Here is a 15,937-nt window from a genome sequence, read left to right on the forward strand (position 1 = left end):
AGGCAAGCAAATATATAAAAAGATCTAAATTGGAAAGGAAGAAGTATCTTATTCATGGATGACATAACTATGTATTTATAAAATCATAAGGAATTCACTAAAAGACTATTAGAATAAATGACTTCAGCAAAGTTGTAGAGTACAAGATCAATATACCAAAATCGATTATATTTCTATTCTTTTGCAATGAATAGTCTGAAAGTGAAATTAAGACAACAGTTCTATTTGCAACAGCATCAAAAAGAATAAAATATTTAGAAGTAAATTTAAGAAAACAAGTGAAAAACATACACTCTGAAAACCACAAAATATTTTTGAAAGAAAATAAAGATCTAAATAAATGGAAAAACATCTCATGTTCATGAATTGGAAGACCTAACATTATTAAGATGGCAATACTCCCCAAACTGGTCTATAGATTCAATGTAGCCCCTAAAAGAACTCAGCTGACTTATTTGTAGAAATTGACAAGCTGATTCTAAAATTCACATAGAACTGCAAGGGACCCAGAATAGCCAAAACAAACCTGAGAATGAATAATCAAGGAGAAGAACAAGTGTTGACAAGGATGTAGAAAAATTGGAACTCTCACACATTACTAATAAGAATTTAAAATGGTACAGCTATTTTGATAGTTTGGCAGTTTCTCAAAAAGTGAACCAAAGAGCTACCAAATGACCCAGCAAATTCACTCTTAGGTATATGCTCAAGAGAACTGAAAATATGTCTGCATAAAAACTTGTACATGGATGTTTATGGCAGCATTATTTACAATAACCAAAAAGTAGAAACAACATAAATGCTCTTTAACAGTTGAATTTGGTACATCGATACAATGGACTATTATTCAGCAATAAAAAGAATGGAGTATTGATAATGCTACAATATGGATGAATCTTGAAAACATTACGTTAATTGAAATAAACTAAATTTAAAAAGGTCACATATTGTATGACTCTATATATGAAATATCCAGATTAGGCCAATCTGTGGAGACAAAAAGTAGATTAGTGGTTGTCAGAGGCAGAGGGGTAAAGTGGGGAAATGGGAATGACTGCTAATGGGTATGGGGTTTCTTTTTGGGGGAGATGAAAATGTTCTGGAATTTGATAGTGGTGATGGATGCACGATTTTATTAATATACTAAAAGCCATTGACTTGTACACTTTAAATGGGTAAATTGTATGGCACATGAATCATATCTTAATATAGTTGTTGTTTTTTGTTTGTTTTGTTTGTTTGTTTCTGAGAAGGAATTTTGTTCTTGTTGCCCAGGCTGGAGTGCAATGGCGCGATCTCCGCTCACTGCAATCTCCACCTCCTGGGTTCAAGCAATTCTCTTGCCTCAGCCTCCCGAGTAACTGGGATTACAGGTACCTGCGACCATGCCCGGCTAATTTTTTCGTATTTTTAGTAGAGATGGGGTTTCACCATGTCGGCCAAGCTGGTCTCGAACTCCTGACCTCAGATGATCCACCCATCTTGGACTCCCAAAGTGCTGGGATTACAGGCATGAGCCACTGCGTCCCGCCATAGCTGTTGTTTTTAAAAATGGACATGATTCATTGATAGTCCATCTAAAATGAAGACAAAGTATACCTGGAATGAGACAAATCACCAAGAAGTTGAATTCAGTGTACAAATTATTTTTTCAGCAATATGACCATTTTATTTGGAGATATGCAGACAGCTGAAAAATTAATTTGACCATGAAACATATGAGTACACAAAGATAGTCTGTGGCAAAAGCACTTGTTAGAAGAACAGGCAAAGAACGACTGATTGTACATAGAGGCCTGCCTTGAGCAAAGCTGGTATAGGTAGGCACTTAAACCATGAGTTAAGATTGAGGAGACTGCTAGCAAGACTAATAAAGAAGAAAAGAGAGAAGAATCAAATAGACACAATAAAAAATGATAAAGGGGATATCACCACTGATCCCACAGAAATACAAACTACCATCAGAGAATACTACAAACACCTCTACGCAAATAAACTAGAAAATCTAGAAGAAATGGATACATTCCTCGACACATACACTCTCCCAAGACTAAACCAGGAAGAAGTTGAATCTCTGAATAGACCAATAACAGGAGCTGAAATTGTGGCAATAATCAATAGTTTACCAACCAAAAAGAGTCCAGGACCAGATGGATTCACAGCCAAATTCTACCAGAGGTACAAGGAGGAACTGGTACCATTCCTTCTGAAACTATTCCAATCAATAGAAAAAGAGGGAATCCTCCCTAACTCATTTTATGAGGCCAGCATCATTCTGATACCAAAGCCGGGCAGAGACACAACCAAAAAAGAGAATTTTAGACCAATATCCTTGATGAACATTGATGCAAAAATCCTCAATAAAATACTGGCAAACCGAATCCAGCAGCACATCAAAAAGCTTATCCATCATGATCAAGTGGGCTTCATCCCTGGGATGCAAGACTGGTTCAATATACGCAAATCAATAAATGTAATCCAGCATATAAACAGAGCCAAAGACAAAAACCACATGATTATCTCAATAGATGCAGAAAAGGCCTTTGACAAAATTCAACAACCCTTCATGCTAAAAACTCTCAATAAATTAGGTATTGATGGGACGTATTTCAAAATAATAAGAGCTATCTATGACAAACCCACAGCCAATATCATACTGAATGGGCAAAAACTGGAAGCATTCCCTTTGAAAACTGGCACAAGACAGGGATGCCCTCTCTCACCGCTCCTATTCAACATAGTGTTGGAAGTTCTGGCCTGGGCAATTAGGCAGGAGAAGGAAATAAAGGGTATTCAATTAGGAAAAGAGGAAGTCAAATTGTCCCTGTTTGCAGACGACATGATTGTATATCTAGAAAACCCCATTGTCTCAGCCCAAAATCTCCTTAAGCTGATAAGCAACTTCAGCAAAGTCTCAGGATACAAAATCAATCTGCAAAAATCACAAGCATTCTTATACACCAACAACAAACAAACAGAGAGCCAAATCATGAGTGAACTCCCATTCACAATTGCTTCAAAGAGAATAAAATACCTAGGAATCCAACTTACAAGGGATGTGAAGGACCTCTTCAAGGAGAACTACAAACCACTGCTCAATGAAATAAAAGAGGATACAAACAAATGGAAGAACATTCCATGCTCATGGGTAGGAAGAATCAATATCGTGAAAATGGCCATACTGCCCAAGGTAATTTACAGATTCAATGCCATCCCCATCAAGCTACCAATATCTTTCTTCACAGAATTGGAAAAAACTACTTTAAAGTTCATATGGAACCAAAAAAGAGCCCGCATCACCAAGTCAATCCTAAGCCAAAAGAACAAAGCTGGAGGCATCACACTACCTGACTTCAAACTATACTACAAGGCTACAGTAACCAAAACAGCATGGTACTGGTACCAAAACAGAGATATAGATCAATGGAACAGAACAGAGCCCTCAGAAATAACGCTGCATAGCTGCAACTATCTGATCTTTGACAAACCTGAGAAAAACAAGCAATGGGGAAAGGATTCCCTACTTAATAAATGGTGCTGGGAAAACTGGCTAGCCATATGGAGAAAGCTGAAACTGGATCCCTTCCTTACACCTTATACAAAAATCAATTCAAGATGGATTAAAGATTTAAACGTTAGACCTAAAACCATAAAAACCCTAGAAGAAAACCTAGGCATTACCATTCAGGACATAGGCATGGGCAAGGACTTCATGTCCAAAACACCAAAAGCAATGGCAACAAAAGACAAAATTGACAAATGGGATCTAATTAAACTAAAGAGCTTCTGCACAGCAAAACAAACTACCATCAGAGTGAACAGGCAACCTACAAAATGGGAGAAAATTTTCGTAACCTACTCATCTGACAAAGGGCTAATATCCAGAATCTACAATGAACTCAAACAAATTTACAAGAAAAAAACAAACAACCCCATCAAAAAGTAGGCGAAGGACATGAACAGGCACTTCTCAAAAGAAGACATTTATGCAGCCAAAAAACACATGAAAAAATGCTCATCATCACTAGCCATCAGAGAAATGCAAATCAAAACCACTATGAGATACCATCTCATACCAGTTAGAATGGCAATCATTAAAAAGTCAGGAAACAACAGGTGCTGGAGAGGATGTGGAGAAATAGGAACACTTTGACACTGTTGGTGGGACTGTAAACTAGTTCAACCATTGTGAAAGTCAGTGTGGCGATTCCTCAGGGATCTAGAACTAGAAATACAATTTGACCCAGCCATCCCATTACTGGGTATATACCCAAAGGACTATAAATCATGCTGCTATAAAGACACAGGCACACGTATGTTTATTGCCGCATTATTCACAATAGCAAAGACTTGGAAGCAACCCAAATGTCCAACAATGATAGACTGGATTAAGAAAATGTGGCACATATACACCATGGAATACTATGCAGCCATAAAAAATGATGAGTTCATGTCCTTTGTAGGGACATGGATGAAATTGGAAATCATCATTCTCAGTAAACTATCACAAGAACAAAAAACCAAACACCGCATATTCTCACTCATAGGTGGGAATTGAACAATGAGATCACATGGACACAGGAAGGGGAATATGACACTCGGGGGACTGTGGTGGGGTGGGGGGAGGGGGGAGGGATAGCATTGGGAGATATACCTAACGCTAGATGACGAGTTAGTGGGTGCAGCGCACCAGCATGGCACATGTATACAGATGTAACTAACCTGCACAATGTGCACATGTACCCTAAAACTTAAAATATAATAAAAAAAAAAAGAAGAAAAAAAAAGAAAAAAAAAAAATAAGATTGAGGAGAAATCTCCTGCCTACCAATATTGTCTCCTCATAGGGCCACAGCCCCTGAAATTTAACCATCATTGTCTTCTCTAATCAACTCGTTTAAAATTCAAATACTAAATGCTTTCAATCTTCAGCCTTTGTATAAATGAAGTTGGTTCTTTTGTGTGAAGCTCTCAATGGTCCAACGTATCAACAGTGAGAGGAAAGAACAGCTGAGGACTGAAGGTGGAAACATGACACAGCAGGGAAGGAAAGCTCTCAACACCAGCCTGGCTTCACTCTTAATTATCATGAAGGCCAGTTCTGCTTTTTTAGCTGTAACTTTCAGGCAATTCCCAGAAGCAAAATGATAAGGGAATTTAGAAATCCTTTTGCCTGGGAATTCCCATCCCTTTGGTTCTGAGCTCTGAGGTCCCTTTGGTTGGAAGTTCTCAAGGGTCTTGATTCTCTCTAGGAGCCCCTCTGAAACACCCCAGCCATGGATGTCCCAAGCTCCTTCCTGGCAAGAAGTCTGTGGACAATTTAAAATAGTTATATTGTTAGATACCAGTAGTGAAAGACTTTAAAGAGATGGGTAAGTACAGAGCCCCTTTACTTTAATTTTAAAATTACAGCTCTGATTAACGAGAAGCTACGATTTTCTGCACTTGAGTCCAGTGGCCTCTTGCCCACTCATCAGTGGTGTGTAATCACTTCTCTTGGAAGTACAGTGGAGAACACGGATCTCATTTATTTTACTGTCATGTAGCTCCTGAGGGACAGCCAAGGTGGAAATAAATTGTGAGCTGGCATGTGTATTGTCCATATCTCCCAGTCTGTGCTAATCAGAACAATCACTCCCAAAAGCCTCTTGGCTCTCAGACATGGCATTAATTGCTTATTTGGCTGGCCCTTAATTTGTAAGTAAACCAGAGACACACAACTTCAAACTCAGAGAAATGATTTTAAATTGGTATTTACTCATTTTACATGAGTCTAAGACTCTCCTCTTAAGGGATTTCCAGGACGTCTTTACACATTATACATTTCACACTGGTACCAGCTGGGAAAAGGAAGCATTATCACCAGCTCTATTTACTGTTACAAAACATTCCAACCAGAAAAGGAGATATGAGTACTTGTAGAGGTGAGTGAGGACATAGGGGTGTTCCAAGCATAAGATAAATGTTTGTGGGACATAAACAGCAGTTGAGAGAAAGAAATTCAAGTTTGTTTGGGCTCTGAAATATAGCCAGGGACCCCCAGAAGACATAAAACTGCCTTATAGCCACAACAGACAGCCCTTCAATCCATACTATCCATATCCATACTATCACCAGAATTATTTTTCTCCTTGAAATGATTTTTTAATAGCATCACAGAAGACAACAAAAAAAATACCAGCTAGGATAGCCCCACAATTGTACACTGTTAAAAATGTTTACAAGCACATTTTATACACGTAACCTGTAGAGATGCTCTTCCTTGCCATCTCCTCCACCTCCTGACATGGTCTCTCCTTGTCTGTCAAATCCCTCCACATAGAAGACCTAGCTCAAATGTCACTTCATCTGCAAAGTTTGTCCCAACTTTCTGGACAGGAAGCTGATCTCACCACTGTGTTTCCACAGCATTCACACTTCAAGATCTGCCAGTTCCACCTTCAAAATATTTCTTAAATTTATCTTCTCCTCTCTGGTATCCTCTCTCTGTCTGATTTCAGAACCTCTTTTCCTCCCCACTGGAGGTCTGATTGTAGGTTTGTCTCTCCGTTCCACCCTCCACCCATCCACGTCAGCCCCTGACAGACCAGGAAAAATGTGGGGAGGAAGAAGTGACAGGAGGTCAAGGGTGAGGTGAAGTGTACCAAGGTCACAAAAGTGCTGGGAGGGCAGGGGCTTGAGTCAGAGGGTTGGGCATGGGTTCAAAGAAGGGGCAGCTTCATGGGATGATCCCAAATTAAGTGGCAGGGAAGGGCTGGCTAAGTGGGGTGGGCATAGACCAACAAAGTGGGTAAGCGTTGGAGGCTGAAAGAATGAGGGTTGTGATCAACTCAGTATACCACTGGAGGCTATATGAGGAAACAGCAAACTGTTCTCATGAATGCAGGTTGTTGGCAAACTGACAAAGTGTGTCTGCTACCCAGAAGGAATGCTGAGGGCAGTCACGCCCCAGGAGCAGTGTTTCTTGTGACTAGGTACATCTGAAGCCTGTTAGCAATAATGCGAACCTGTGATCAATCCATCCGCTGACCAATTGTTACCTCCTCCTCCCTGCTCTTTCTACCCAATAAATATGAAGGGCTGTGAAAGGTCAAGGCCCTTGCTTGACAGAAGCAAGGAGCCCCCTGGCCCCTTCTTTAAAACGGATTCTTTTGTTTTCATTTCTTGTCCATCCCCCTTCGTTCAGTCCTGTAGTACCCATCACAGGTGAGCACCAGGATGCAGGTGAGTGGACACTGAAAGAAGTAGACAAAGGCTCTTAAGGCTTAGTATGCATACAAATTACTTGGCATGCTTGACAAAATGCATATTACCAGGAATAGCCCTCAAAGACTCTAATCAGCATAGCTGGTGGTGGGCCTAGGAATCTGTATTTCAATAAACACTTCAGGTAGTTTTGATATAGATGGGCCCTTGACTGTACTTTAGGAGATGTTGTCTGTTATAAGCTGAATTGTGCCCATACCCCCAAATTTATATACTGAAGTCCTAACTCCCCAATAACTCAGAATGCATTTGTAGACAGGACCTTTAAAGGAGTAAAGTAAAAGGAGGTCATATGGTTGGGGCCTAATCCCTCCTCAGTTGATGAGGAGGGAAAATAAGGTTCTTAGGGGAAAGTCATGCTTCACTCAAGGCAAAGAGGGGGTGGAGGTAAAGAACATTCTGGACATTACAAATTAAAATAGATTTCTCTCTAGAAAACCTTATCAAAATGGCAATCTACAGGTTGCTTTAAAAATTTAACTAAACAAAAAAGTTTTCACCAATAAGACTAGGGGAAGGGGACAAGTTTAGAGAACAACACAATTTTGGAACCTGGAGAGCAGCTAGAAAAGTGGCAAACGCATTAACACAGTGGTTCTCAAAGTGTGGTTCCCCAACAGCAGCATAGATATTACCTGTAAATTTGTTAGACAAGCAGATCCTTCAATCCCACTCCAGACTAACTGAATTAGAAAGTCTGCAAGTGGAGCCCAGCAATCTGTGTTTTAACAAGCCCTCCTGGGGATAATGCATGCTGAGGTTTGAGAATTGCTGACTTAGCAGACCGGAAAGGATTGATCAGAGCTGTCAGTCACAAAATTCAAGAAGGAATCCTACCAAAAGGCTCAAGAGTGACAGTGCCAGATAATGTAGAAATAGAGACCGAGAATCTAAAATCGCGAGGGTTAGTTAGAAGGGTTTCAAAAGCAGTTACGGCCCAAGACTTCTCCCCAGTTCTTTATACCTGCAGGCTCAATTCTGGCACACAGAGTGGACAGATCAGGTAAGAACAGGTGTATTTCTGCCTTGGTGGACTACATATCAGGTTAGTGCAAAAGTAATTGCAAGTCTTGCCATTACCTTTAATATTATATTAAGTCCCAATTGTGGGAATGGGTTATATGTTATCATATTTAGAGAGATGATTGCCTTGTTCCCAAGGCAGTTATTACCGAATGCAAAAAGGCAGGGTGATGATTTGGTATAGCCACTGAACCAGGAAGCAAGAGACCTTATTCTAGATTTAACTCTGTCTCTAACTAACTGTGTAACCATGGCAAGAACGTCCTCAGCTCCTTATCTGCATCAGGCTATTTTAAGGGCCTTTGCACACAAATATTCTACAGTCATATATTTAATTAAGAATGAAGAAGAACCATAAAATAAAAGAAACATGATGCTAATTACAAGCATTGCCTAATTAAACTAACAGAATGATCTCTTTTTAGATACTTGCTGTTTGAGGTTTCTATGTTTATGAGTATTTAACTCTGATCAAACTGTTTCAACAAATATATACAGAACTTCTACTGGGTGTGCAAATGCAGTGTTTATAAATATCACACAATCACCTGTGAAATGAGATTACGGAGATATTTAGAAGGGCTACTGGAACTATGGGTGACATTGTTTTTATATATTTTTACCTTTTTGTAATGTTGCAATACTATTTTCCTGCTTAAAATTTAAGGACTGCCACAAGGATAGCAAATGGGTTATCTTAAGTGCCATTTCTGATCAATTGTTAATGTCTGTTTGGAATTCTTTATTGAGGGCTACAAAGCTCATTTCAGACTCATGGGAGAGAATGTTTTGATCACTTAGTAATGTCTGCCATGTGAAAAGGACAGGGCATGTGCTCTGTATTTACCAGTACTGTGCTTCTATAACCTAGAGGCAAAATGACTTCTTCCCTTTGGCTATTTGAATGTGGCTCCTGGATTCCACATTTAAAGCTTAGTCCTTCTCCTACTATCCTTAATTAGAGATAGAATACTTATTAGGTAGCAGCCAACTGGGGCTACAGGATCCCAGATCTAGCTTTACTTTTGGGGAACATTTCATGCACAATTTGAGGGGAGCAAGAGGATATTTCCTTTCAAGGAGGCTCTGGAGAACTATTGCTCAGGGCAGATGCTTCTCATCCCCTCAGAGCCAACCTGAAGACCCATACATCTTCCTTCCCTCCCCACCACACCAATCATGGTAGAGCTCCGGCATCATGACTTGGAGATGGCTTTTCCAAGCCAGTCTTGAGGCAGGGACCTTCCAAATCCACTCTGGCACTCTAAGGGGCCTGAAGATGCAAAGCAGACAAGACTCTCAGCTCATAGGTCAGGCCCATCGGGACACCAAGCAGGAGTTCCACTGCCTCCCAGGATGGAGAGCCCAATAAGACTCTCAGCTCATAGGCCAGGCCCATTGGGATACCAAGCAGGAGTTCCACTGCCTCCCAGGATGGAGAGCCTGTCAGTACTTACTGCCCATGATCCTGCGCACTGTTGGGCCTTCTGCAGTCATTTCCCTCACTATCTCATTGTCATCCTCATTGGCATCCAGCCAGCGGTTGCAATTGAAGTTGTACTTGTCTTTGTTCAGAGTGTTCATCAGGGTCATCTGGAATGAAGTTCTGGGGTGAGCAAGTTGGTGCACCAGGGATGTTCACCGATGCCCTGGAGTCCCCATTCTGCTATCTCATTGCAGAGAAGCCAAGGCTATTTCCTGGAGATAATCCTTATGGCAGGCAGAGGGCTGGATTAGTATTTGTTCCTGGTTTCCTGGATACCCACACTTGCCTAGCAACCAGATGACTAGGGCAGAATGCAAGCCCCCCAAACACCTGAGCGTTTTCTTAATCTACTTCGGAAGTCTCTCCCCATTAGGAAGTCCCTGTGGCCTGTATCCAAATTCAGGTCTCACCATAACCCTTTTCAGTCCCTATTCACAATAAATACAGAGGCAAATTTATGTGACAGGGTCATTGAAAAGGGACCATCCTTGTTCCTTTCCCAACAACCTCCCAAACCCCAAGATGGTGCATCTCACCCTTTCTAAATGCCATCCAGAACCAGAGCTCCTTTTATCATGCCATACTCGAATCTTATAAAACCTGCCAAGATCCGGGAGCTCAATCTATGGTGAGAAATAAAAACATTTGAGTGGGCATAACTGAAGAAATGTGTTTATTCTCATAGCTGACCCACTCTCAGGAGGGTACCTGCTTTGGGCTCTTTCTTCAGCAGTGAGGATGGGTTTGCTTCAATCAAGCCACCCTCACATATTTTATCTTCTCATGACCCTTGTAACCAGGAGCACGTGAGGGCCAGACAGCCACATAGGGCAAGGGTTCAGTCTGGGCCAGTGAAACTGAACAAAAATAACTGCCCCACAGTGGGATTCAGACTAAAGAAGATCCTCCAAGCAATAAACTTCCAGTAACAAAATCTATAGGGCAGCCCTGCAAATTAGCACAGGCCCACAGCCCCAGGACTCTACTGGGCAGTGAAACAGACAAAAAGATCAATAAGCAGTCATGCCCTTTCTCTAGGGGCTCATAGTCTAGCAGAAAAGATAAATATATAAAGAGCAATGAACTGAGTGGTGTAACAGAGGTGCCAATGGGGTGCTGAGAGGAAAGCCTCAAATTACAAATTATTCCTACCTAAAGGTTGAAATAGCACTTCCATTGGGGGAAAAAATCTTTGCTCTAGTTTTATGCATAATGGAAAGTTTTAAAGCTGAATTTTAAAAAAAGTTCTAAAATTCATACTTTTGATTAAATTTGATCCTTACTCTCTAAATCAGTCCATATTGGGCAGTGTGACACTAAGTGTGCTCAGGGTCTCTGTTCTGCAATGATTCCCCAGCTCCTGGATAGTTTAAGCCATTCCATACTAACTTCTTTGCCCAGCCTTGGTTCTGGACTGTTTGATTCAGATGAATGGGCCAGATCGAAATTGTACCCCATTCAATACATTGCTTACAAATTATCAAATTTGTCTCCCTTTGCAGGGACCTAAAATCTCCATTGTACATTTTTGTCTTCAAACTTGGTCCAAAACCTGGCTTAGAGAACCAGAATCCCCAGGACGAATGCCCGACATCCCTTCCTCCTTTCTCCCTCCCATCCATCACAATCCTCTCCTACCCTAAACTTCTCGATTATGCCGGGTTTGAACCACTTGTTGTTGGGATTCAGGAGAATCTCATCTGTCCGCCCCTTCTGCCCGTAAATCTGGATGAAGATGGGAGAGTTGCTACCAGCTTTCTTTAGGTCAGTTGTCCAGACCCACAGGGACCAAGGGAATTCTGTAAGACAGATCAAGTTGCATCATAAACTTCAGGAAGTGAAGAGATTTTCATATTACCATAGGGAAGAAGGAAAAATCCAAAATGATCAGGACTGAAGGGCGGGGTATACACAGGTGTGTCCCACTCTCAGAAACCCATTATAGCCAAATTTAGAAAGCTAAGGATTCCTTACTATTAAAAATAAGGTGCTATAATGTTCTTTTTAATGGCTAAAGTGTATTCGTATGTTTTAAATCGGGGAATGAGTTGACTCCACCCACCCTATGTCCAGTACTTTCAGAGTGCACTGTAGTGAATGATTCAGGTTAACACCTAGCCCATCACAGCAGCTAATTCCATTTGGTGACACTGGAGTCAGCCTTGGTGCCAGGGGTGTGACTCTATATGGCCTGTACTTTGGAGAGTGGAGCTGCTTGGCGGGGTTGGGGGAGCTTTTTCCTTCCTTTCTAGAGGAGACTTGAGAAGCAGGAGTGGACTGCCCTCATAGCTTTTGCCTAGTGGTCTGACATTCTGGCCTTTGCTGACCCTGGCGGAGAGGCCTCCAGGTTCTGGGTCTCTCTCACTTACTTTTCAGCCGCTTCTTCCTGAGAGACACCATCTCATAGAGCTGCCTCTCAATCAACCCATCCGCTTTCTTCTCATCCAGCCAGTTGCTACAAGGGAAGGTCTGCTGGATGCCAGTGAAGGGGCACAGAATCACCACCTGGGGAGAGTGGAGCACAGTGTCTCCGGCATTGAGTCTCCAGTAGGGACCTCTTCGTGATGTTCAGCAGGCTCCCAGCCCCACATTTAGAGACATCTGTATTAGGACTCTCAAGGAATGGCACCTTTTCTGTTGCCTATCTCATTAAATCTTAAATCAAGAAATGCAACCTCCAAGGAGTCTTCCAAAGTAGGTATCACCCATCTTCCAATTAGCTATTCAAATCTCAAACTTTTCCTCTATACACAACACCCTCTTTGAATACCATATTTCTTTAAGCACATCATAAAATCTCAGTTAATCTGAACCAAATGAACTAGACTACTAGGTTAATTCCCTATAATTATCTTGTAGGAAAAAGGTAAGTCCCATGCAAGCTAATTAATATCTGGAATGTAATATAAAAACCAACTTCTCTCTTTTAGGCTTGATCCTCATTCAACCTTCTCTCTTATACCTTCTCTATCTCTACCCAGTTCTGAACCCATGGATTTCGAACACTCACATTATAAATGTTGAAAGGATTTCTCCTGGCACACTACAGAATCCTCCATCAGCAAAGAAATTTTGACTCTCACATTACTGGTTTCTAAGCTTTACCTTCTTAACTTGAAAACTAATCTTTTTAACTTGAAAACTAATCTGACCCTCCCATCAGTCAAGGTTTTGACCAACCATTGTCTTACTGGGTATTTGTTGTCTACTGTTCATAGTGACAAAAATTGACTGTAACTTCCTTAACTTGAATTCTTGCCCTTAGATATTCCCAGGTAATACTCACCTCATACTCACTATTGACCACTGTGATGAACCTTAACTTATAAGAAGCACCAGATGAAGGATGCTAAGAGATGGTGGGAGGGGAGTAAGTGCCCCTTCAAACTTCCAGAGAAATGCTCCTCCCTAGAGATAAATGATGGCTCAGGACCACAGGCAGTAGCCCCCTCAAACATTTAGCCCTCCGACACAAATATACTGGCAATTAACATAGTTCACCCCACCTGCATTCAATAGATAGGAAACCTGAGGTCTAGAAAGGAGAATAAAGTGCCCAAGTTAGCACCTTTAGTTAGTGGCAGAACAAGGAATGTAAGTATTCCTGACACTAATTATCAGTTTGGGATCTTTTCTACTCATCAGGAAGAACCTCAGAATTTCTATTTATGGCTGAGGTTCACTGGGATCCATTGTTGCACTCCATTTTTTATGCTGAAGATTCCATGTGACCACATATTTAGAAGTGGACCTATACATGGGCAAAGTTGGAGAGCATCCTTGACAAGTTGAGGGCACAGGAGGGTATAATCACCAACAATTTATTTACAAGTCTTTCTTTCCTCTCAACAAATCCTGCAGATGTTTCCTCGTTTACTCTTGAATTGTTCTCTCATTGTTAACTGTGTGCTGGTTAGTTTTGTTTTTTTAAGAAGTAGTAAAATCCTAAAAGTCTGAGGTTGTGTGTTTTCTCACCCCATGGGTCCCCTGAACATAGTTCTAAACATATAGTAAGCGCTTAAAAATTTATGATAAAAGTTCTGGTTCTAGAAGGTTAAAGGTTAGGTAAGCAACAAAATATAGTATTGTTACTAGAGCTTGTGGTTTTTATCTCAGGATTTTGTTTGTTTTATTGTTTTGTTAAATATAACTATCTTGAGGGTATCATATTCTGTTATTTAAAAACTATTTTGTCATTATCTTTAAAAATAATTTAGTGTAATTCATATATTAAAAATGTTTGCTTCTGGACTAGGTAGTCCAGAAACTAGGTAGCCTGAAAAGCCTCTCATCACCACAAAATAGCCATATGTTACATAAACCACAGGAAGTATCACTTTACATACATTGCTGAGCTGCCAAGAGGTTACAGAGAAGCCATAAGAACCAGCAAAATTCAGAGTAAGCAGAAACTCAGAGAGTGGGCAAGTGTGAATGCTAAAGTTGGTGCTACCCTGAAGCAAAAGACAATCTCAGGCACTCAGAGACCAGGAAACTAATAGCCACTTGAGGATGCGGGAAAGTAGGCCATGGGCTTTACAAAATGGAGATTCCAAACTGGAAACACTGAATAAGCAGAAATATTTGAAGGACTGCTCCTTTAGACAAAAGGTAGACAGGGAAAAATCTGCAAAGAGAGGCCTACTTTTTTTGTCTTTGCTCCAGACAGAAAATAATAATAGTTTTACCTAAGAAATAGTTACCATAAGCTTGGTCATAGTCAGGACAAATAGTAATAAATGCACATGTAGACATATTGAGGAGAAGCAGGAGAATACCAAAAACAAGATCTTAAGAGCATCTGGATAGAAAAAACAGATAGTGGCAATTAGACGAACAGAAGCCAGACGATATTGGGGAGGAAAACTCAATATAGAATTCTGTACCGTAAAATTATTTTTCAAGAATGACAGTGATATAAAACACATTTTTCAAATGAACAAAATCAGAGTTTACCAACAATAGACCTTTACCAAAGAAACTTCTAAAGGGTATCTTCAGGAAGAAGAAAATTGACACCAGAAATAAGGTCTTAGATGCAAGAAGAAGTGACAAGCAAACAAACTGGGAAACTTGTAGGTAAATCTGAACAAGCAACTCTATAAAACAATGATATCTAATGTGTATGTTTTAAAATAGTTTAAAATGGAGCTAAAATACTAGGCAAAAAAATAGCATGCAGAACTATTACTATTAGAGATTTCTAAGGTCCTTGCATTTGCCAAAAAAGAGTAAAGACATCAATTACATTTAGGGTTTCCCATATTAAGTATGTACAGTAAAATCACTATAAAGGGAAAAAATAGGGAAAAACAGTCAACCCAAAATAATTTTAAAAGAAGAAAAAAGAAACAGTAAAAGCAGAACAGATATATCAGTAATTACAATAAATATAAGCAGACTAAATTTGCCAGTTCAGAGATAAATAGTATCAGATTGGATAATGATAAAGATTGAACTCGCTAGGAGGCTATAATAATTCTGTGCTTAGTAACATAGCCTCAAACTATATAAAGCAAAAATTGTTCTACAATAAGAAATATCTACCACCTTAGTGGTATATATTTCAATAGTGGTACACGCACACACACACACACACACACACACACACCGCTACCTGTACAATTTTGCAGGAGACTGCAACCAAACATTTGGGAAACATCACTGCAATTTTATACAGTCTCTTTTAGGAAAGGACATACTTCTCATTTCACTCTAAAATCATAACCAATCGACAACTATACAAGAAAGGAATAAGGGGCCAATGCTACTCATGAACACAGAAAAATTCTTTTTTTTTTTTTTTGAGATGGAGTCTTGCTCTGTTGCCCAGGCTGGAGCGCAGTGGTGCAATCTCAGCTCACTGCAAGCTCCACCTCCAGGGTTCACGCTGTTCTCCTGCCTCAGCTTCCCAAGTAGCTGGGACAGGCGCCCACTGCCACACCTGGTTAATTTTTTGCATTTTTTTTTTTTTTTAGTAGAGATGGGGTTTCACCATGTTAGCCAGGCTGGTCTCGATCTCCTGACCTCGTGATCTGCCTGCCTCGGCCTCCGAAAGTGCTGGGATTACAAGCTTGAGCCACTGCGCCCAGCCAGAAAAATTCTATATTAAATGTTAATAACTCTAAAAACATGTAAAACAATCTATTATCACCAAGTTTG

General features: G+C 40.4%; 1 protein-coding gene across 7 annotated transcripts in view; it reads right to left on the reverse strand.

Annotated features, from left to right (window-relative positions):
• Positions 1-15,937, reverse strand: part of LOXHD1 (lipoxygenase homology PLAT domains 1) — a 183,771-nt gene that overhangs the window by 108,733 nt on the left and 59,101 nt on the right. For 4 of the 7 annotated variants that reach the window (XM_063699192.1, XM_063699193.1, XM_063699194.1 and 1 more), the window contains exons 1-2: positions 10,312-10,398; positions 9,747-9,882 (exon numbers count right to left, since the gene is read on the reverse strand). In XM_063699192.1, coding sequence (XP_063555262.1) covers positions 9,747-9,882 — 136 coding nt within the window. In that variant the 5' untranslated portion in view covers positions 10,312-10,398. Of the gene's footprint in view, positions 1-9,746; positions 9,883-10,311; positions 10,399-11,413; positions 11,575-12,144; positions 12,281-15,937 lie in introns of those variants that run through there. The other 3 variants (XM_004059372.5, XM_055368048.2, XM_063699196.1) reach the window with 2 other exon arrangements.

This window comes from Gorilla gorilla, chromosome 17 (genome assembly GCF_029281585.2).
Source record: "Gorilla gorilla gorilla isolate KB3781 chromosome 17, NHGRI_mGorGor1-v2.1_pri, whole genome shotgun sequence".
NCBI classification, from domain to species: domain Eukaryota; kingdom Metazoa; phylum Chordata; class Mammalia; order Primates; family Hominidae; genus Gorilla; species Gorilla gorilla.